The 23838-nt window shown below is 39.9% G+C and overlaps 1 protein-coding gene across 1 annotated transcript; it reads right to left on the reverse strand.

The window, feature by feature from the left end:
* Positions 1 to 1504: 1504 nt before the first annotated feature.
* On the reverse strand, positions 1505 to 20941 carry WNT16 (Wnt family member 16). Its single transcript, XM_044276977.1, has 4 exons — positions 20615 to 20941; positions 15899 to 16185; positions 11819 to 12105; positions 1505 to 4431 (listed from the first exon to the last, which is right to left on the reverse strand). The coding sequence occupies exons 1-4, from the start codon at positions 20704 to 20706 to the stop codon at positions 3967 to 3969; spliced, it is 1131 nt and encodes a 376-aa protein (XP_044132912.1). The 5' UTR covers positions 20707 to 20941; the 3' UTR covers positions 1505 to 3966.
* Positions 20942 to 23838: the final 2897 nt, after the last annotated feature.

The raw sequence follows: 23838 nt of genomic DNA on the forward strand, positions 1-23838 counted from the left end.
CACGCCACCAATAGCAGTCTTTTTCCGATTCATCGGGTCACCGGAGACCCGAATGGACCGGAAAAGCAGAAAACCGCAGGTCTGAACTGACCTGCGGCTTTATGCGATCGCCGATACGGGGGGTCAAATGACCCCCCCCCTGCGTTGTTACGGGATGCCAGCTGAATGATTTCAGCCGGCATCCCATTCCGATTAACTCCTGCGGCGCCGGAATCGCGAATTATAGCCAGGACGTACCGATACGTCATGGGTCCTTAAGGACTCGGGAAACATGCCGTACCGGTACGTCATGCGTCCCTAAGGGGTTAAAACAAGGCTGCCATGCTATACAGCCTGAGTTGCAGCAGGTTTTAACAAGATCACTATACAGCCTGAGTAACAGCAGATTAAATCAGTCCCCCTTCAGACAGTTATGGTCTCTTTACTGGTTGGCCTCCTCGATAATGTGGCCCCGTAGATTCAAAAGTAAACATGCAAATTGGGGGAAGTAATGCCCTGGGCCTCTACTGAACTATCATAAGCTAATAAAAGATGTCATTCTTCTGTAGGGCAGAACGTCTCCTAAAGAAGTGAAATAATGTGAGCACATATGACTTTACAATACAGTGCTTCAGTTCTACTGGGTCTGATTTGTGAATAGACACACAGGCTCACAATTACCTAACCTGCCTGCAGCTAACATCTAGATAAAAAGTGAGCATTTGGTGCAACTACCTTGGGTTTCTATACTATTTTCCGGCTTGCATCAAGGGAGTGGGGCTCAAAATGTGCCATCTTGCGTCAAAACTGCACCACAATTCTGGCATAAAATTATTTGTCAAAGTAAATCAACCAATAGTTGGTATAGAGCTAGAGAGGTGTCTATCCCTGCACTAAATTTATCATCCAGTCTGAGCCACGTTGATAAACCTGTCTAAGCTTACACCATCTATAGGATTAGCCAACTTTGTGCCATAGGGAGACATTTATCGCAATTCATAGTCACAAATTAGTATTACCAAAGTCATGGTTTGTGACAAGTTTGCAGGTTTTTAGCTTTCTCCTACACCCATGCCTGTTTTCGAAAAGGAGGACGGGCCATGGGTGGGAGGTGGTCTACTGCGGCTGGGACTTCCATGATCTGACTCAGAATGTTTAGAAGAAAAATACTCTAGGTCCTGGCCGGAATAGATCAATCCTGATGATACGGTACGTTGCGGAACAAAGACACTACGGAGTGCTTCTGTGGGTTTTCTGTCCGTGCACTACTTTTTTGTGGTGAGGACTGTCAGATGTGCAGTACGGGCCTGGCAGCCATACCTTTGTTTGCATGAGCGCTTCTTAATAATTGTGGTGTATCTCATGCATGTACAAGACACATTACACAACGCTGGTCTTAATAAATCTCCCCCATATTCCCTTAGAATACTGAATAAAAAATGAAAATAACACAACTTTTTTTTCACAAAAACATTTAATGGAAATGTAAAAAAAATACACATCAACTATAGAATCAGTTATAATAAAAGTTATATGTTTTTTGCAATATATAAAAACCTATGTAATGATGATTATCCTTGTTTTAGTGCTTTTTTGGACGAACGGGGTTGAAAGGGCACATTTTTGATGCTCTTAATTTCAAAACATAGATATAGCTACCTTATAAGCATTCCGACTCCTAGCCAGTGCGAGAACTGTATAATTTAAATATTTACAAAATGTACACGTTTAAGTAGTATAAAAACCCTAATATATACCCTATAGGATGTATATTCACATGTTGACTGTACAAAATATTATTTATTAAAATAGAACATTTAATTTATATATACAAAATGGCTTGTATTGTTTATTGGATTTGTTATTTGTTTTAAAAATTGTAATATTCTTTTCAGTCAATATTGTACTTCATTTTGTGAAGAATCAATGTGGAAAACTAGGGACAGTTCTACAATAAGTTACATCATGCAAGTGGGTGCATGACGTTATGTTATGTTTTCAATTATTTTTTATACTGGACAGTGGATAAGAAGTCCAGTGCCAGCAACATAGGAGATGGTACAGTGGTGTTAGCTATAAGGGTTTCAGCCATTGCAGATGTAACTGGGCTCTGAAGTCAGGGGCTCCCCTCACCACACTAATGTTGATTCTGCAGAGCACTCCTGAATCCCTGTGCCTGATCATAGAGAGAACTGTGCAGGAGAAGTCATAGCTGCACAGTTTTCTCTATCACCTCCCTGCACTTATCTCTATGATCAGTCTAAGAAGGAAATAGAAAGTAATAGCCAGGTCAATGCTTGAGTCTGGAGAGGCAAATAACCACTGCATCCCAGGAATGTAGCATTAACCTTTTCTCTGCCCGCCACCAGGAATATTAACATTAACTTTAAACCTCTAATCATTACATTTACCCTTTCACTGCCCTAGACCAACAGGGAAACTGGAATTAATCCTTTTACTGCTCTACACCACCAGCTATACTGACATTAACCCCTTCACTGTCCTAGACACCAATGGTCCCTACAGCACTGCCTTCAACCACCAAGTATCTTTACTTTAATTTTTGTATTTCCCAAGACCAACAGGGATGCTGAAAGTACTCCGTCACTGTTCTAGGACACCAAGTATACCTAGACCACTAGGGATATCGATTTTTTTTTTCACTGCATTAGATATGCATGCTACTATTTGCCTGGAAACTATATGGGCCTTTATAGCTGGATACTTCATATTTAAGTACTAAGGCACTATATGTTACTGGTTACTGAATATGATGTGGTTCTCTATTGTCCAGCTTAGAGGGAGCAGTTCCCAGGCCCCTCAATGCCCTGATCACAAATCTTGCCAGTGATGGTAAATGTGGGGTCCATGAGCCTTTAGCTTCGCCCCTGTGGGGGATGTGCAGCAACCAATAGGTTTATCTATGCAGAAATGGGGACCTATAGACACTGCTGCTTATTGTGTTCCAGCTTACTGTATCATAATGTGTTGGAGCACATGAACACTGCATTGGTGCACGGAAAGAAACTATTATTTGTAGTATTTTTATGTTGTCATTTTATGGCACCGTTATTTATAGTTAATACTATTGCAAACAAAAGGTGCAGCACATTGACTGAATGAAGGCTTTTATATTCCCAGTGCCTAGGGAAGCATGTCCTGTAAATCTGGCCCTGTGTATACTAAAAGTAATCTAATATACACCCGTGCCCATGTACAGTCGGCATCCTTGCTGCTCAGGTACCAACAGCAAAGCCCCTGCGCTTGTGACGCTACTTGGGGCAATGGCGCTGTCTTGAGACTGACAGGGACAGATGAGATGTCTGGTCCTGTCAATCGAGGGAGAGAGGAAAGCCTCTTGAGCAGCAGGGCCAGCCCCTCACCGCTCAAGCAAACTTATTTGTATAAATCGATTCATACGTCTCTATTTGGGAGGATTTCCCAATGTATACCTCTGACGGAAGACTCCCATGTTTGTATAGAGTAAAGCTAAAATGTCATATACCAGCCCAATGGTGTCCATTGAGTGAATGGATACATTTGATAAGTGGGCTGGGAGCTTTCCCGTGGCATATACTCAACATATGCATCCATGCACTGTGGGCATAGCACTCATGCCAAGTTATGGCTCATTTTAAACTAATAATATGAATAGAAATCTTTAATTATCTGGAATATAATGGGCCCTATTTAGGAAACTAATACTTACCAGATCTCCACACCATGTCTGTGCTAGTTTTCCTAAAAGAATCTGATAGTCTCTTCCAGCTCTCTACAGTAAATACTGGTTTCTGTAGTATTTAAGATATCTGAGTTTTAATTAGCCATCTTCAGATCTCCTAGTTAATGGTGTCATACATATCTTGCAACCCACTCCCTATCAAACCAACCTAGAACCAGTATCATTTGTTTGGCATAGATGACCATACAGATAATAATTAATTTATTCTAACTATATTAGGTCATTATATTTTTTCATTTTACTCCTCACTTACAAGTATGAACATCCGTCATACTTTCACAGCGCCTGCAGCGTACATAGCAGCACCACACAAATTTGCACTCGCATCTCTCCACATGTCTGACTACATGTGTGTTATACCCCCTCCCGCAGCACAGTAGATTACAGCTGTCTGGTCCCTCAGAGGTACGGTTGCATTCTCGACCATGGGTCCCAGATATTCCAAGTTTTTGATCTTCTACACAATAATTAGGGGATCTGTTGGTGTAAACTAGGTCCTCTTTCCTGATGGGTATTTTCCGATGATTCTTCTCTTTCCTGCGGACCTTCCGTTTCATCTTATCTGATATCTGGATGCTGTTTTCATATTTGTCCTTTATGTAACTTCCAATCTTTTCAAATGAAGACATAGATTTCCAACATGTTTTCACAGCACAGGAACCGGAGACTCCATGACAGCGACAGTCGACTGTCATCAGCTTAGCCACTGCCTAATGAAACAGATCCACAAGCATCAGAAGCAAATTCAAGTTCTATGAAGTCAGAACAATACATTTTTAAATCCTTAATCATTAGTGTTGACTACAGGAGAGGCAACTGTATGATGTATCGTTTGGTGGGGGTCCCTGCTATTAGCTGTTAACTTCTATCCAATAAATAGGGGATAGCTTGTAAACGAAATACCCCTTTTAGTAATTAAGGGAATGGGGTGACTCTCTGTACCAAGCCAGGTTACCAAACGTAGTCAGTTTGGAAAATAAGACGGTTTAGGGGAAATCTAATTGCAATGTACATATACATGAATAGGCATTAGAGATCCTTCATGATCTTCATGATGGTCTTTTTATTCCTAGGCCTGCACCCATGACAAGGAGTATCCTCTACATCTAGAAGAGAAATGGTCACCATCCTCAGACAAGGATTCTTTACTGTCAGAAAAATGAGATGCCTTACTTGAATGTTAAAATATTGCAGATCACCACGCAACAACAAAAATAAACTTTTCGTCTGCTACTGGGCAAAAACCATTTGTCCTATACTAAATTGAGTGTGCGGATTACAAATCCGAAGTCAGAATTGTTGTAACGCATCACGAAATTTAGCATTGCATAAGTATGCCTAAATAAATTAAGCACTTGGAAAGCGTTGAATAATTTTTAACAGAACTAGTTTTACTCCAGCAATTTCCTGATCTACATCATGCGTAGTAAACAGTGTATGAAAATGTAAGGGAATAACAACATTTCTAAAAGTCTAGTTTTTCAGTTTAAAAGTCTTACTTGAGCAAGGCCCAGTACTGTTAAAAGTGCTTCAGGCATCTGGTTTTGCGTTTGTGAATGGTCATATTTTCCCATTTGAAAAACCAGCAGTAGTTCCCCATCATATTGGGATTCCAGCGACCTTGATACCTGTTCTCCATTGTAGAAATATCTTTATGGAACCGCTCTCCATGTTCGTCACTTACATGTCCCACATTGGGTGGGAAAAAGTCAAGATGGGAATGTAACATATGCACTTTCAATGACATTCGGCAGCCAAGATGTTCATATGCTGTAGGCATGTTGTCTACTAATTCAGCATAGTTTGCTACTAGCACAAATGCATTCTTGCGCTAATCATAAGTAGTGTATTTGCCACATATGCATCAGGAATTGTCTGGATCATTAACACATTTGTGTTTATCCATCTTAAAGGGAACCTGTCACCAGTTTTATGGTGTCCTAACTAAGGGCAACATAAATAATGACTGATTCTCTTAGCAAAATGCTGGGTCACTATCTTTAATTGACCCAGTCAATCTGCCAACATCTTGTATTGAAAAGCTCCATCTGATAATGATGAGTCATGAATATTCATGAGCTCCTAACTCTCCCTGCCCACCTGCTGCTGAGTGACAGTTTGTTTCCATAGGAATCAGCAGCAGGTGGGCAGGGGAGTGGCTATATCTCTGAATTAAATATACGCTGGACTCAATGACATCACGCTGGACTCCAATCAGCTCATTAGCATGCGGCATCTTTGTGTGTATATTATGAGGTAACCATCTGTCACACCAGTAAGTGAATACATCTAAGGCACTTTTTAGTAGTTAATGATTGTATATAATTAGTTAGATTATAATCAAATATCCACATGACAGGTTCCCTTTAAGTTTAAAAACTGATAGCACTATAACAGATCACTTTATCAAAATCTGTCCAGCTTGCCTTATATACTTACTGCTGACATCAGCCTGATTGCTTCCGGACAGATCTGGACATGTCCATTGGAATATCTCCAATATAATGCATTAACCCCTTCTACCCTAGGCTAGTTTTTACCTTCCTGCCCAGGGCATTTTTTGCAAATCTGACGTGTCACTTTATGGGGTAATAACTTTGGAACGCTTTTATTTATCCAAGCCATTCTGAGATTGTTTTCTCGTGACACATTGTACTTCATGAGAGTCATAAATTTGAGTCAATATATTTCACCTTTATCTATGAAAAAATCCCAAATTTACCAAAAATTTCTATTTCTCTTCTTTTAAAACAGAAAGTGATACCTCATAAAATATTTATTACTTAACATTTCCCATAAGAGCAGGTTGTTACAGACGCAGCGATACCTAATATGTATACTTTTTTTATTTATTTCACTTTATTTCACACAATAATTGCATTTCTTAAACCAAAAAAATGATGTTTAAGTGTCTCCATGTTCTGAGAGCTATAGTTTTTGTTTTGTTTTTTGGGCTATTATGTAGGAGCTTTTTTTTTGCGGGATGAGGTGACGGTTTTATTGGTACCATTTTGGGGGGCATAAGCCTTTTTGACCGCTTGGTGTTGCACTTTTTGTGATGTAAGGTGACAAAAATGGCTTTTTTTAAACACTTTTTTTATTTTTTTACAGTGTTTATCGGACGGGAAAAATTATGTGATATATTTATACAGATGCGGCGATACCTAATATGTGTGTATTTTATTTTTATTTCTATTTCTATTTTTGTATATAAAATCAGGGGAAAGGGGTGTTTTTTTTTTCTTTGTTTTTTTACTTGAAATGTTATTTTTTTAATTAAAAACTCTTTTTTTTTTTTTTGCTTTTTTTTAACTTTATTTTGTCCCACTCTGGGACTTTACTTTTGGGGGTCTGATCCCCTCTGCAATGCATTACAATACATCTGTATTGTAATGCATTGCCTGTTAGTGTATTACACTGATTCATACACTAACAGGTTGCCTAGGAGACCCAGCCTGAGGCTGGATCTCCTGGGCACCCGTAGAAGACAGTTCCTGATGCCGTTCAGAGGCTGCCCAATGCCTTGCACGGCCTTCTATGGGTGCGCAGCTTCAGGCTGGGTCTCCTAGGCACCTGTTAGTGTATATCACCCATCGGGTTCCCACCACAGCAGCGCGGGGACCCGATGGGCTCCCTCAGCCACCGCAAATCCCTTCTATGACGCGGTCAGCGCTGATCGCGGCATAGAAGGGATTAATCCGCCGGCATCGGCTCGTATAGCGATGCCAGCAGATACAGCATGGGCCCAGCTACCAGGGGCTGCCGGGCCCCTGCAGTGATCAGAAGAGCACCGCTCTGGTGCCCGCCAGATCACCATGACGTATTAGTACATCAAAATACAGGAACACACCTGCCGTCATGAAGTACTATTACGTCATATGTCGGGAAAGGGTTAATATAACTGAATAGGCTTTGCATGTATAACTTAAAATCTAGACGTGTCAGGCAAATTCCGAGTTTATATTTGGAATCAGCATGCTCATTTTAGTATAAATCACGTGTTTTTATCTCAGTAGCAAAATCATTGTTGCGCGGTGTATGGGTGGAATTCATCATGAGGGTAATAATTGAAGTCAGTTTTCCTTGAATCTGCGTTGGCATACTTTGCATCAAATTTATCAAATGACACACATTTCTTAATTTTGGTGCATTTTTAAACCAAACACTTCTGTCTAAAAATGCTACTTCATTTTTCTGCATCAACCCCTACTTGAGTGGCTATTGGACTTTTTTTTGCTACTTAAAAAAAAAAAAAAAAGCCCTAGTCATAAATTTGGAATGAAACTCATTAACATAGCTAACCATGGACACTTTTCCAAACTGGAGTTAGTGGTGGAAAATGGAAAAAGTTGGAAGGAATTTTTCTCCCTTAATATGGGGCAATTGGCATCTGCTTTATAGTGTTTTTTTTTTTTTTTAACCTTTCTCTGGTTCATCACTGTAGGATTTTACAGTGGTGCTTGAAAGTTTGTGAACCCTTCAGAATTTTCAATATTTCTGCATAAAAATCAGATTTTAGTACAATTAGATAAAGATAATCAAATCAAGCAAATTAGTCAAAAATATTAACCTTGGTTATTTATTTATTGAGGAAAATGATCCAATATCATATGTCTGAAAGTGGCAAAAGGATTAGCAGATAATTTGAAGGTTACAGTTAGGTGTTTTCAATCAATGGCATGATCAATCGGGAGTTGTTGATGCTCGTCAGGTTGGAAAGGTTACCTTCTCTCAAGAGTCTAGACTCTGTCAATCCAGGGCCAGTTTGTGTTCAAATGGAAGAAATTCAAGATCATTATTACCTAAGATAACCACTTTCACACATTAGCTATTGTTAATATTCATCATAAGTCTACCATCAGGAGAACACTGAACAAAACTCTCTGATATCCAAAAAGAACATTGTTGCCCATCTCCAGTTTGCTAAAGATCTCCTAGAGAAGCCAGAAGGCTATTGAGCAATAATTGCTGGACGGATGAGACCAAAATAGAACTTTTTGGTATAAATGAGAGGTTTTATATTTGTAGAAAGAAAAAAAAAAACTTCATTCCAGCATAAAAAGCTCCTTCCACCTGTGAAACACAATGGTAGTAGTATCATGGTTTAGCCCTGTTTTGCTTCATCAGGGCCAGGATGGCTTGCCATCATTGATGGAACAACCATCATGTCAAATTTGTGGTCAGAAAATCATGGATCCACAAAATATAGATGCAAACCATGTTGCATCCGCATTTTTGGGGGACTTATTGATTTCTATAGGTCTGTGGTTCACATTTTGCAGACAAGTATAGGACATGTACCTTTTTTGTGGAAGGGACATATGAAAGTGGAAAGCACACTAATCATCCATGTGCTTTCCATATCCATATGTCCATTTCGAAAAAAAAACTGACAACATCCCCAAAATGGGGACTACAGACCAACTGAAAACAATGGGTTTGCAAATAAAATGCGGATGACACACAGACTCTGTATTTTGCGGATCTGCGATTTGTGGACCGAAAAACATATGGTGTGTGCATTGGGCCTAATTCAGCAACTTCCAAAGGAAAATGTTAGAACAGATCTGTCTGTGACTGAATCTTGAGGGAACGTGGTTATGCAGAAAGACAGTGACCCTAAGCACATAAGTTGTTCTACCAAAGAATGGTAAAGAAGAACTAAAGTTAAAGTTTTGGAATGCCAAGTGAAAGTCCTGACCTTAATCCAACAGAAGTTAAAGCTATTTTGTATGGAAGAATAGACTAAAATTGCTCCAAGCCAATGCACAGGACTAATCAACAATTATTGGAAATGTTTAGTTGCAGTTATTTCTGCACAAGGGGGGGGGGGGGGGGGGTCACACAAGATACGGAAAGCAAAGGTTCACATACTTTTCCCACTCACAGACTTCTGATATTGGATCATTTTCCTCAATAAGTAAATGACCAAGTCTAGTATTTTTGACTCATCTACTTTTAGGTCTTGTGTAACAATCTGATTTAGTTTTAGGTTAAATTTATACAGAAATACTGAAAATTCTGAAGGGTTCACAAACTTTCGAGCACCACTGTAGGTTGGACTTGATGCATCCATGTCTTTTTTCAACCTTGCCAACTTTAGGAGACATTTATTATGGCTGGTGTTTTACACATCAGCCGTAATAGTTATCTGTCAGACCAATTTTGCACCATTATCTTCAGACTTCTCTAGACTTCCTAGAAAGCAAGACCTGTCCACAAATAAAATAATGTCTGTACCTGTCTTAATGGGATCCGGTCACCTTGATTTCATATATTACACTAACTGCATTGCAGTACACTTTTGCATCATGTAAAACATATCTTGCTTTCTCTTTTATAGTGCTTGCATCCCGCAGTAAGGGTATGACCCCACAGTGTGGATGACTGCATGGGACCAAACCACGGCCACCAATGGCTGGAACAATTGTTGCAAACTAGTCCAGCCATTGGTTGCTGCTTGTGATCTGGTCTCATGCGGCCAGCCACACCATAGGGTCACTCCCTAAAAGAGCTTTGATTGATATGGCAGATAGCAAGTGCTCATCAAAGTGCCCAACAGCTAGCCCTAACCAATCTCAGCTCCTTCCCATCTCCTGCCAACATCACTGTACTCCACATCCAAATCTTATACGGGCACAGACTTTTGTCTAACCAGCATTTGCAGATTATAATGCATACTTTTTAACCTGCGCACTACAGGACCACCAGAAGATGAGGACAGTATGTATTGTAATTTTTAGGTAGGGTGGTAGTCTGTACCTGTGTGAGATTTGGTTGCAGACAACAGGAGCTGGGATATGTTAGGAGTGGTGGGCCTTGGCTCTTTGAAAAATTGAAAATGTTCACCGGGCACTTGGTGCCTCATGTACAGATCAATCACAGTTTTTTATCTGCAGGATGCAGACACCTACAAAGGAATGAAAGGTATTTTTACACATAGTGTTCATTGGTATTAGTTTAATATAGGAAACTGAGGTGACAGACTCCCTTTAAAGGCTATGTACACCAGTATTTTTATGATTGCATTTTACTCATTTTGGGGTAAAAATAATTTTTTCCCATTGGTCTTTATTAAAAGTATTGAGCCGTTCTATCACAAAAGGTTAACAGTTTGTGATCATCTAATAATCCTTATCTCTAATTTACTGAGAGGTCATTAATACTTATTTAAGCCACTTTATTATCAGTAAGATAATAACCGAGCTATAATAAGTATTTATAAGGTCAGTGTCACGCTTCGGTGTGGGAGGGAAACACCACATTGAGCATAGGAGGGAAGGGGGGAACAGGGAATCAGGCCTGAGAACTAGGGAAGGAAGATGAACACCTCCTAGTGAGAACCCTAAATAAAATCCTGACTGACTACCAGTATGGTAGGTGAGTTCATACGCAGGAATACCTAGAGTCCTATCAAGCCCTATAGGACCCTGGTACTAATGGCAGGGACGAGACTACCTGTTCCTCCAAAAGTAAGGACGAACAGGAGTCTCCTTCAGGCCTAATACAATCAATAGGGAAATGCAACACACAGAACCAAAACAAAATACAAAAGGGAAGGGAATAACTTAACTTCAAAGGAGCAATGGAAACACCAGGAACTCAGCCGAGATCCAACTATCCAAAGGTCCAAACAGAAGCTATAAACCACACATCAATGTGGGAGAAACAACTATAAATAGAGAAGGTTAAATGACCCTAATAGCCACACCCGGGGAAAGAAGGTGGGACAAGAACCAGAAACAACACAGACGTCATTTGATCCAAACAGAAAACATGTCAGATCAAACTACGTGTTGCCAGTCTCGCCGATCTCCTACCACCTGTCGCGGGAATGTCTGTGACAGTCAGAGAGCAGAGATAAGAAGGTTCCATATTTGTAATAAAGACCAATTTAAAAATGATTTTAGCTCAAAATGAATACAATACAATAATAAAACAAATTGCCCCAAAGGTGTACATAGCCGTTAAGGATCAATAGTTTTGTTAGTTTATTTTAATGCTCTGCATACAATGATTTAAAAATTTTCCTGAACATCCCACTCAACATCTTGCTTTTATAGTCTAATCTTCACATGAGTGATTCATTCTACTCACCAGCCTCCCAGCTTCATTATTATGTAAGTGCATTGCACTAAGAATATCTGACTCTTTTCCAGTTATGTTTCTGAAAGGGGCATCAAGGAATTTCCTGCTGAACCACATTCCGTACTGAAGATTATCTGAGCAGCCTCCCCAGTGCCATCCTTCACTGGCTGAGCCACCATTCTGAAGGCTTGTATCACATGAACATTCGGTCATATTACCAGCACTGCAGGACCTGGTTATGGAGTGTAGAAGACCTGCTGCTGTCACTGCGGAGATGAATGCTGTTTCTTTGGTCCCTGAAATAGAAAAGTAGGCAATAAATGAACTACTGCTCTCAGCACAACATAAATGCATAAAAGTATGTGGCAGACCTGTGTGGGACTTAAAGGGGTTATCCCATGATTATTGTAGAAAGAAGAAAAAGACATCATAAATAGTGTTGGGCACGAATAATTACATCACGAATATTAATCGTGAATATCGGCACTTTGAGAATTCGCAAATATTTAGAATATAGTGACATATATTCGTAATTTCGAATATTCAAGATTTTTTTTTCATCAGTACCCTCCCTTCTTGCTTGTGGGCCAATGAGAAGGCTGCAATGTCTTTGTCAGAGCTTAGCAACATCCCTAGCAACCAATAGGAAAGTTGCCTCCCCCTTACTATATAGGAACCTCCCCACCAGCCATTTTCTACAGTTTTTTAAAGCTCTGAGAGAGACAGCAGTGTCATTGCTGAGCTCTGTGCTTTCCACACTACATTAGATAGATAGTTAGATAGCTTATATATATAATACAGATAGTTAGTGGGAGATAGTCAGTGTAGGTTATATCCTGATACATTGTAGCTGTTGCAGTGCAGTGTGTTAGGTAGTGTGATAGGTTCTGCTGTCCCACATACATGCTGACCTGCTAAAATATTGCGCCAAAATATTTGCATCATTAGTGCCGATTAGCGCAATCGTGAATATATTGGAGCACTCTAACTGCCTATAAAGACATTTTTAATGTTCTGCCAACGCCAGTCTCTGGAAACTTCTAGCAGCTTGGACAATGTAGCAAAAGTGTGCCACGCCTGTATTTCGCGCGCATTACGCAAACATTACATTGCTGATTTTTCTCAATCAAGAAAATTAACATGAATTCACGAATATATGACGAATATTCGCCCAAATATTTGTGAAATATCACAAATTCGAATATAGCCCCTGCCACTCATCACTAAAAGTACAACGCGGTTTCTTTCTAACAAAGCTAGAACCAGCCCTGTACCTCATACGGATCCAGAGATCTCCCCATTCATTGCTCCAATTGGTCTGCTAGATTTGGTTCATGCTAGCAGCTGAAAGGGTGTGTCCTCTGTCCTAGTGCATACGTTTAGTCCCTGGAGACCAATTATAAGCAGTTGTACATAGCATGTATGGTCCTCCATACCATCTGTCATTTGGGGACAGAAGCATAGAAGCATTTGAGATCTTTAGGTGAACTTGTGAATAATTTCTACAGACGTGACCGCTCTTTTTTTTTTTGGTATCAACCTACAAATGTTACTGTTCCATATAAAACTGCCAACCCAATGGTTGATGTAATGCCTACAGTCAGAGTTCATAATCTCTCCATTAGCATTTCTGATGTGGATATAAAATCCATCACGTTTAAAGCTAACAAGTCCAGAAAGTCTCATGCGAGATCTTGTGACTTCTCCATATGAATTATTTCATTTAGAAAGGTTCTCAGTCCTCCAGAGTCTTGAGTGTTTGCCTTTTGCTGCAATTAGATCACACTGCGGTTTCCTCAAGTGAAGCCGTATTTTTATTGGAAAATGTACTCTTTTTAACCACACGCAGGAATCTTTTAACAGTTCCCAGGGTAGCCACGGCAGATTAGTGTTGTTTTAACAAATATGAAAGAAAGTGGCTGCGAAATGATATGTCAAATCTTTTTAGACCTTTCCAGTTGATGCAGGGAACGATATCTCTATTCTGTCTACGTAGCTTCTTATGTATCTCTACTAAATTGAGAATAAGCTTTGTATTACTGCAAACTTTTTGAGTGACTATTGCGTGGCTGGATTTTTCTACAGTTTTTCTATTTTTTTTTTTTTCATTTTAATCGATAATTAAGAAAAATTACTTTTAAGTTTTATAGTGTGTGTAATTGGGGAATGAATTCAGCAAAATTGCCAATTGATGTACATGAGTATTATGCATCCCCAACACACTATAGCAGCAGGGATGGCCAACCTGAGGCTCTCCAGCTGTTGCAAAACTACAACTCCCAGCATGCCCACACTACCTACAGCGATCAGCCTACAGCAGGGCATGGTAGGAGTTGTAGTTTTACAACAGCTGGAGAGCCGCAGGTTGGCCATCCCTGCACTATAGGGTCTCTGTTTTTGCTCTTGCTTTCTCCATTCAGTTGTAAGATGTTTAAACCATGACCTGACCTGAGTATAGACTACATACAGTGCAAGGTGGCCTGCTTCCTTTGACACAACAATGGAGATTTCAGAAAACCATATGTGTCCCTTTACCAGTAGTGAGAACAGACCCATTACCAAATTTTAAAGGAAGTCTGTTGGCAGATTTGACACACATGCACTTTTAAAGGAGTTGTCCCACAAAAAAAAAAGCTAGAGTTTTCAAACAAGCACCTGAATACCTTTGTTATGGATGTATTGGGTTATTTAATAGGATGTATCTATATACTGCCAACTGCTGTTTGTTCTTTTCCTTGTCTCTCTATCCACCTTGCTGAGGTGGACACACATGTTCAGTTCCATCCTTCATCTGAAGCCAGCCATATCTTTTGTTATAGGGTGTGAAAGCTGTAGCAGGAAGGACACATTTCGTGATAAAGGACACACCGTGAGCAATTGGAACAATGACTGGGAAACTGTGGATCCATCTGAGGTACAAGGCTGGTTTTAGCTTTGTTAAAAAAAAAAAAAAGTCATGTACCATATGATGTATGCCTGATTTAAATTTTTTGCAATAATGATGGCAAACCCCTTTAACACCTAGTAAAGAGGTGGCGGGGAAACAAGTTCAAACATTTCGTATTTGCTATGATAAGCCAAGCATACAGTGCCTGGGAAAGAGATCCACTGGGTGCTCTGTCATATCTGAGGTGTCCTACGTTATCATCAGCAACCCCTCCTAAACCCCACCCTCTTCTCCTGATTGATGTCTCCCGATTCTTCAAACATCCTTACCTGGAGAGGTCAATAAATAATGGATGTGTTTGGGAGGGGTTCCCCAATAATCCAAGGCACTTCATCGAAGGTTCAACAACAATCGAGTAGTGGACTCTTCACTAATATATGATGCTTGACTGAATAAAACATTGCTTTATGGCTCATACACACGACTGTAAGCTGTCTGCGCCCGTGTTGCAGACCACAATTTGACTTGAATGGGTCCTCGATCCACAATATATGGCAAAAGATAGGACATGTCCTATCTTTTACAGTGCAGAGGTGCTTCTGTGGGCTTTTGATCCGTGCCTCCGCTCCGCACCGCTCTGTATCTTGCGGATTGCAGACCCATTTAAGTCAATGGGTTTGAATACAGGCATGGACGACCTACAGGACTCACTCGGCCATTACAATTTGCAGTCCGCAGCAGGGGCACGGACGGCCTATGGTTGTGTGAATGAGCCCTTATGATAGCAAATATTTGGATGTTGGAACTCATGTTAAAGAGGACCAGTCACATCCTCCTAGAACTAAAACTGGCCACATATCTTTCGCACAGGCATTTTTTTTTTTCTTGGCCCACAGTTGGTGCCATTAGTTTCAGCTCCAGATGCTAGTGACATGTCAGGTCCACCATTCTGTGTCACCTCACCTATGTGTGGGACAAGAAGAAAAAAGTGCTGGAACCCACGATGAGGTGGATGTTAAGGTATACAGCCATATCTAGTTTAGTCAAATCTACTGACCCTTTACTAGTCAGTGATTTGTAAAATGTTTCAACCCTACTTAGGTAACATATAATTGACTTTTAGACAAAAAAAGTGAAATGAACTGTGGACCATAAAATTTGTAGATGAAAATTTCAGGCAATGTAATGGTGCAGAAACTTACCACTGCTCAGTTCATAGCCAAAGATTGAATGAGCTGATGCTAATGAAGATGACAAGAATGAGAGTGAAAATGATGGGCTAGACGTGTACATAGCTGGTGAAATCGAGCAGTTCCACCTTTCATGTTTGAATTGGTTTCTGCACTCCTGAATTCCCAGCCTGGCTCCCTCACGAATGCTGGATAGCAAATATGGCTTCTTTTTACACATATCCTTTTGCCGTATATTTAAGGGAAGGTTGGAGCAACCTAACTTCTCTGGGACCCCAAAAGATGTGACACCAAGCCACCTGCAATTAGAAATGTTACACACTTACTTAGTTTCACACATATTTCATTTATTCCATGAAATGCATTTAAAATAAATTCTTCTCAGACAGCAGGGAAGGCAGATCTGGGTGTACTTGGGGCTCACTGCTGTTTTGTAGCACTGGGGCCATGAGTTGAATACACCCAGGTCAACATCTGCCTGAAGTTTTTACGTTCTCACCACGGTCACATTAATTTCTTATTTTTTCTCATCTCTAATAACAAACACTTGGATTTCTATAAATTTGGTCGCTGAAATAGACAAATTACATTGTGGACTTCATTGGGTACAGGACTGATACTGGTGGGTGCGGCACTGTGGCATATGTTGGCACATATCATTTGCTTACCTAGCTTTTATTTTAAGAACTATCTTTTATTATACTGAAATTGCCATAAACAACTGTTAATAAGTTTGATATTTGCACCAACTGACTAATTTTTCAGAGCTCCTTTTGAAAATGAAAGGTGGAATCTGATTGGTTGATGTGGGCAAATAAGTCAATTTCACATCACGTTTCATGCCTCCGTTTGACATATACGTTAGGAAAAAAAAAAGAATACAAAAACGCAGCACACCACGTTCTTGCATCTTGCACAGTCCGGTAAATAAAACATATACGTTTTCTATTTTTTACAATGGAACTCTATAGTGAACGGATGCCACTGTATGGCATCAGTCTGAGGCATCTGTTTAACTTATATGTTTTTTGTATATGTTAAAAGGATGGGAAAAATGTGATGTGAACCCAGCCTATGTCTCTGTACCATAGTAATAAAACCAAAGGAGAGGGAGTGGTAGTAGATAATCACAACGGCCTGCTTTAATATGTTTACAGCTCAAATAGGATCCCACTGCTGTTGGCAATAATTATCCATACCAGAAGTCATATAAATGTCAGCTATCAGGAACAGTCCTTCAAAACACTATGTCCTGCCTGTTACAATGAGATATTCCTACTCGTATCTGACTCTTCGAGTACCAATGTATAGTCACACTGAGCGCTGTATGCATGTACATCGTGGGCAGAACCTGTTGCACTGGGTACCTGTTGTCCAACTTTGCCCAGATATAATGGAGGAGCAGAGCAGGATCTCTATGGAGAGTGATTATCTCATGTAAGACAAGTCCTACAGTATGTAGACATCTCAAGTGCCTGCTCTCCAGTGGCAATGGTTCAACATCAACAGGTCGTTGAGTGCACAAAATGCCCAAATGTGCCTCACCTGGAGGATATTCCCTTACTCCATTGTTCCATGCTGAATGAAGATTTTATCCTAAGTAAATTATTTTCCAATAGCAATTGATTTATAAAAAGTCCTTTTCAATCACATGCTCCCTATTTCCTATCTACTGTGCTCTTTGTTGGGGTCTATGGCCTACTTCAGGGGTACAAGTAAGAGGGGGATAGGCTGATGGGACGTCTGCCCCCTGTACCAGATATCAGGGAGGGGGTGCCAACAAGCCACTCTGCATTGACCAGGGCAGAGTATAGACACAAAGTTAGGACAGGGAATATTTGTCCGCGTAAAGGAAAGCCTTATCCCTATTAAAATATTAAAATTCAATTACAAAACATTTGTTTTCCATTTTTTAAGGATAGATGGATGTTGGAGGTTAGATTATACTTAATTACTGTGATATTATTTGATTGAAATCTTGTCAAGTACCCAGCACCTTGGTGTGTGCATTTTACATGATATTATACACCTGAAACCAGCAGGGTGCCTAGAGTTTTAGCATTTTCTTCAAGTTGCAAAACTCCCCTATTTGTGGTATATCATTTCCAAAAGGTCCCTGTCCTCTTTATGGCACTGACCTAATGACACTGCATTCTTAGCACAGTCTCTCTGGATTTTAACAACTTGTCTTGTGCACTTTTCAGGCATAGCTACTGCATTTACCAGACCTGTCTGGGTTAAGTCTGCTTCAATCCATTTCTGTAAATCCAGCCTTGAATTCTAAACAATGGGGAAGCAGTATTTTGGATACTCTATATTTGCTTGAAAAGTTGGCATGGTTATGTTAATTAAGTGAATGCCAGTTCTATAAACTGCAATTTTTTTTTAAAGTCACTAAAAAGGTGCCATCATAGTCCAGTACAGAGTGGAATATAATAAATGGAGTAACATCTCTAGAGAGAAGTGTTCTTCATGAAGATCTGGCAAATGTATCAAAAACGTACAGTGGTTGATATTTTTGGCGCATGTTACAAAGGTACAGACTTTTTTTTTTATATCTATGTACTCTTGGTTTGTTTTGTACTATGTCACACGTATGAGACATTTTCAATGCTACTTCTGCAGTGAATGACTGGAACGGCCTGGACGAAAATTCTTGTTCCCCAAGAAAGCACAAGATAAAATAACCACCAAAAAGCATATATACTGCTATGTTTGCCTATGGTGTTCAGATTTGCCTTCATAGTCCATTAGCTTTCAGCATCAAAAGGCTGTAATGAAGTTACAGTATGATGAATGGAAAGAGGTCCTGTGAGTAGCGTCTGGAAGTCCACTCTGCCGCATGGCACTGAGAAACAAACTGGAACTTTCCAGCTTCTATAGAACCACAAATCATCAAACTCACTGAGATTTAAGGCTTAATAATTGCTGTACGCTTATGTAGATCAGCTATGACCTAGTATGACACTGAATTCTTCACATCATATTAGAAGACTAATTAAAATTTCATAAGAAATGGCAAAGAAAAAAAAGTCAATGATTTTTAGTAAACCAGTGGCCAAAAAATTGTAATCAATATTTTTCTAAATATCTTGAGAATGGGCAATTTCTACTAATACAAAGTGGGCATAGCTACCAAACACTGAATTTCTACTTTTTCTATTAAAATGACAAAAATGTGTGAAATAGCTAGAAAATTATTACATGACTACACAGCATGTAAGTGGTTACTTCTCATTTCTTCTGTTACAGATTTTCTGTGAGGAACAGATTGAATTTCATGAACCTTTTCACAGCAATTTTATAACACATTTAACATTATATCTAAATTCATTGAAACCTAGAGGCCATACACTTTACCTTAACCAAATGTATTAAAAATAATACATTTCTCTTTATTCTTCCAACACCTATTTTCCTTCTCTAGAAGTATCCAAGATCTCCAGAATTTCTCAAAGTCCAGAATTAATGGCTGAGCTCTACTTAACAAATATAGCCCTGAATTCTTCAGACCTTAGTGATAACATGCGGACAATTTACTAACGAGCAGTAAGAATGTGCCATGATATTTATGACTTATACCTTCCACTGACTACAAACTATGGGGGAAGAAAATCCACTGTGACCAACAAAGTGATGGGGATATGTATAGCCTTGCTTGGCACATCTTAAAAATTCAGCATCAAAAGGGAGAACAAAGGAACAAATGGAAACAGTCCACATGAGCTAACAAATGCTGAAAGAATCTAGAGGCTTAGCAAATACATAAAAGACATGATCCAGATAAGGTATCACACCATCACATAGTAATCTAGTTAATCCAGAATCAAAAGACATGCAACAAATGACTGGGAGACAGCTGGGCGGTGAAATTTATACCCCATTGGTACTGGTACAGTACATGACTGCAGTTTCTTTACTACTGTAGTACCACAGTAAGTGTCAAACATCATGCTATATATAGAGAGAGAAAAGGTTCATATATTATAACAATAGCTATATACAGCTTATTATATATTATATTATAACGTGTCTTGTAATTTGGAGTTTTATGTTAACATTTTCCTAAACTGTTGATATATGAAAAATAGAAGAAATTTACCCAGTACACAAAAAAGACAAAAAACAGAACAAATCTATGCAAAGGAATACAATATTTTAACATAAACATTAACATAAAATAGGTACATTGATATACCAGATATGAGGTTGTGTGAACACATCATATATTGCAGATGTATGTATGTATACAGATTTAGGAATAAAGCAGATTATCAGGCACCCGAACCCCAGAGGATCGGCTTGGTATTTCGACAGACTGAACTTGCCATGAATCTTGATTTCAATGTGTTTATCATATTTCAGAGCCGCCTGTAAACACATTTGAGAAGTGTCATTTTGTTTGCAGAATCCAGATGTGCATGGAAGAGAAGGTCCTTATTGTTTGGGAGTAGGAACTTGTGATTGGGAATGCTGTGTATTAGTTTATTCTGCTTAATAGCAGGAAAGCTGATGTGTAAACAGTGAGCTACAGTATGGAGGAGACCACAGCAAGGAGGACCTGGCAGCAGTAATTGTGTATTTAGCAGCATGGTGTATGCAGATGTGCAACACTTCATTCCAGGCACAACTCATAGAAAGAGAAGCAAAGGAGAGCATCAATGTGCAATAAGGAACATTACTGAACACAAGCATGGTAGAAATAGAGGAAAAGCAAAAAATACCTACATCCAGTTTCCTTGTGAGCATGGGAACATAGCCATGAATATAGTCAGGAGGACACATACATGACATAGTCCAACTGAAGTCGCCTTCTCCATCTCCTGCACATTTATTCCTCAAACTTCAGTATTAGTTGGCAAATTAATTCAGATATGTCTTCAGTGTATCTGACTCTTCTACGCAATCATTCCTGGATGTAATAATATCTGGATGTCAGATGTTCTTGGGATCTGATGCTCACATGAATGGAGACAAGGAGGACCAGTCCTTCTGCTTTAGGTGAGATCTTTCTCTTTCATTATATGTACTTTTGCCATTCCCCCAGTACAGTGTGTTTCGTTACAATGGAATTCCTGTTGTGATTGGCCAGAAGTCTAAGGAATAACAATGCATCCATAGGGATAACTCCTATTGGCCAGCAAGTCCAGGAGTTGTGGTGGGAGGGTGTATAGGTCCTACTGCAGAATGACAGCTTCACTAAACAGAGCTTTGTTCTGCTGCTCTGCAAACAGAGGTTACAAACTGAATGAACAATACACAAAGATTATACATCTCACTTTATCAGGATTCTGTGGATTCAGATCCTCTATCACAAGAAGGAATCCGTTCTTACAAGGTTTCTGTTAATCGGAATATTACAAGACAGTGATTAATGCCAAAGCAGAAGAAAATGTGTCTGCCCATAACCCCATTTATAAAAGAATGCAATGGTTCACATTCCTAATTAGAACAAGATCCACTTCTAAAGCTGATGAGATCAGAAATCTGCTGACATTAACAAAACAGAAGAAGAAGAAGAATTCTAGCAATACCATGATTACATGTGATAGCTGTAAATTGTGTCCTTGTCTACAATTTCTATACACATATGATTGGGGCCACCGTTGACTGGGAGACAGAATTCATATGACAAAAGAAATGTGAGATGACCATCAGTTTGCAAATCTGTTTCCCCTAGTCTTTCTACCAGGATGGAATCTGTATCTCTGTATAAATGCATCTGGGCGGGCAAAAAAATAAATAAATGACGTAAAAACTGGAGAATAAAAAAGAAAATTGTTTTTTAAAGAACAATGTGGAAATTTAGAAAGTGCCTGAGATTTCACCTTTACATTATTTAATCCATATGCAAAAGAGTTGTTAAAGAGTTTCTCTGGGAATGATTTAAAATGGCTGCAAGCAACAGGTCCCAGAATGTGAGCGGGGCTGGTTGCCAACACTGCAAAGTTCCCTAGGGCGGTTTGGGGCAGGGCCATAGTACACACTATACTTTCGCACTTGCATATATTACATAGTAATCAGTTTTCCTGTTGGGCTGCTCAGCCATGATGGCATATCATAGGTAGCTTCACATCATTACCATCTATTGTAGAGCAGTGTAGTAAGGCCCTGCTCCCTCAGCCCTGGAGGCAGCTCTGCAACTGGAGGCAACCAGTCTTGTTTACATTCTAGGACAGATTGCTGGTGGCCATTTTAAATAATTCCTGGAGAATCCCTTTAAGTTCAATGGAGGTGGTCCAAGCAACCTTTGTATCCATTCTCTTTCTTCTTCTTCCAGCCTCACCCTCTTTTTCCTGATTGACAGGGCCAGGTTCCTGCATTGTCATCTTACCTGGCCCTGTTGATCAAGGAGAAGGAGTAAATCCTGTATTAAATTGGCAGAGGGTTGGCCAGATCATCGCTAACAAGTATTCGTAGGAACACCCAGCGATGATCTGCCTATGTAAATGAGTTTGGCACAGAAACATCTTAGGTTCCTCACTTTTCTATAATCCCCCCCCTCGTGCCCCAACATTGTCATCCTGCTGCTACCCCCAATACCCCCAATACTGCACCTGCTGTGCTCCCCAATGCCCCCACATACTATACTGTAGAAGAAATAGTGCAATACAGATATTCCCCCAATAGTAAAATGCTCTTAGACTGCCCTTGTGCCCCTACAGTACCCACCAATATCAACTCCATTAGATGCAATGTCCTCCATATTATGCCCAATAATAAGTCCCCCAATAGTAATGCCCCCATAGGGCCCCTAGTAGAAATAAAGCATCCTATAGTACCCCCAGCAGTAACCAAGCCCCTCTATAAGGCACCCCTTTAGAATCCCTGGTAGTAATAAGGCTGAACTATAGGGTACCCTTATAGAGCCCATTGTAGTACGAAAGCCTATATAATGTCCCAAGTAGTTAGAATGCCCCTATAGTGGCCCCCATATTTATACGTCTCCCTGTAGTAGCCCCATAATTTATAAAGCCCCAATGCAGTGCCCCCTATAGTTATGACTCCCTATAGTGCACCCTGTATTATAATGCCCCCTATAGTAGTACCAGTACGTATAATGCACCCCCTGTAGTGCCCATACTTATAATGCCACCTTGAGTGCTCTGGCCTGTATTATAATGCCCCCATTTAGTGTCCCCTGTAGTGCTCCAGCCTGTATTATAATTTCCCCTGTAGTGGTCTGGCCTGTAATATAATGCCTCACCAATATAGTGCCCCCTGTAGTATAATGCCCACTCTCTGTAGTAATAGTATGTATAATGCTCTCACCCCCTGTAGTGCCCTCTGTATTACAATGCCCCCTGTAGTATATTGTCCCCCTGTAGTTCTAACATTTATTATGCTCTCATCCCTCATAGCAGAATGCCCCATGTAGCAGTAGCATATATAACCCCCCCCCCCCATAGTAAATATAATGCTCTCCCTCATGGTCTGTCGTCCTGTAGTATAATATCCCCATATATATAAAATGTTCTCCCTCCCCTGTATTCTCCCTGTAGTACTGTAGTATAATGCCCCCATACATATATATAATTCTCTCACGCCCTGCAGTATAATGCATCTGTATATATAATGTTTCACCCCATATTCCCCCTTTAGTATAATGTCCCCCTGTAGTGGTACAGATGTAGCAGAGTTAACACTCAAACTCTTAACTCAAATTTCTTACCTCAGCGTGATATTCCATAACAAAAGCCGTTGAAATACAACTGATGGTGCCGTCTTAACACAACTAATTAACATGTTTAGTTAAGCATGTGTGTTAACTCTACTACATCTGCGGAACAACACCCAGCTAGTTTATAGCCCCTCCCACCAGCTAAATACATAGACACTCCCCTATCACTGCCCCTAACACCAACCAGCTAGTTTATAGCTCCTCCCACTAGCTAATTACATAGATTTTTGCCCCTGTTGATGCTGTGACACGCCCATGGACATAACATCAC

This window comes from Bufo gargarizans, chromosome 2 (genome assembly GCF_014858855.1).
Source record: "Bufo gargarizans isolate SCDJY-AF-19 chromosome 2, ASM1485885v1, whole genome shotgun sequence".
Taxonomy (NCBI): domain Eukaryota; kingdom Metazoa; phylum Chordata; class Amphibia; order Anura; family Bufonidae; genus Bufo; species Bufo gargarizans.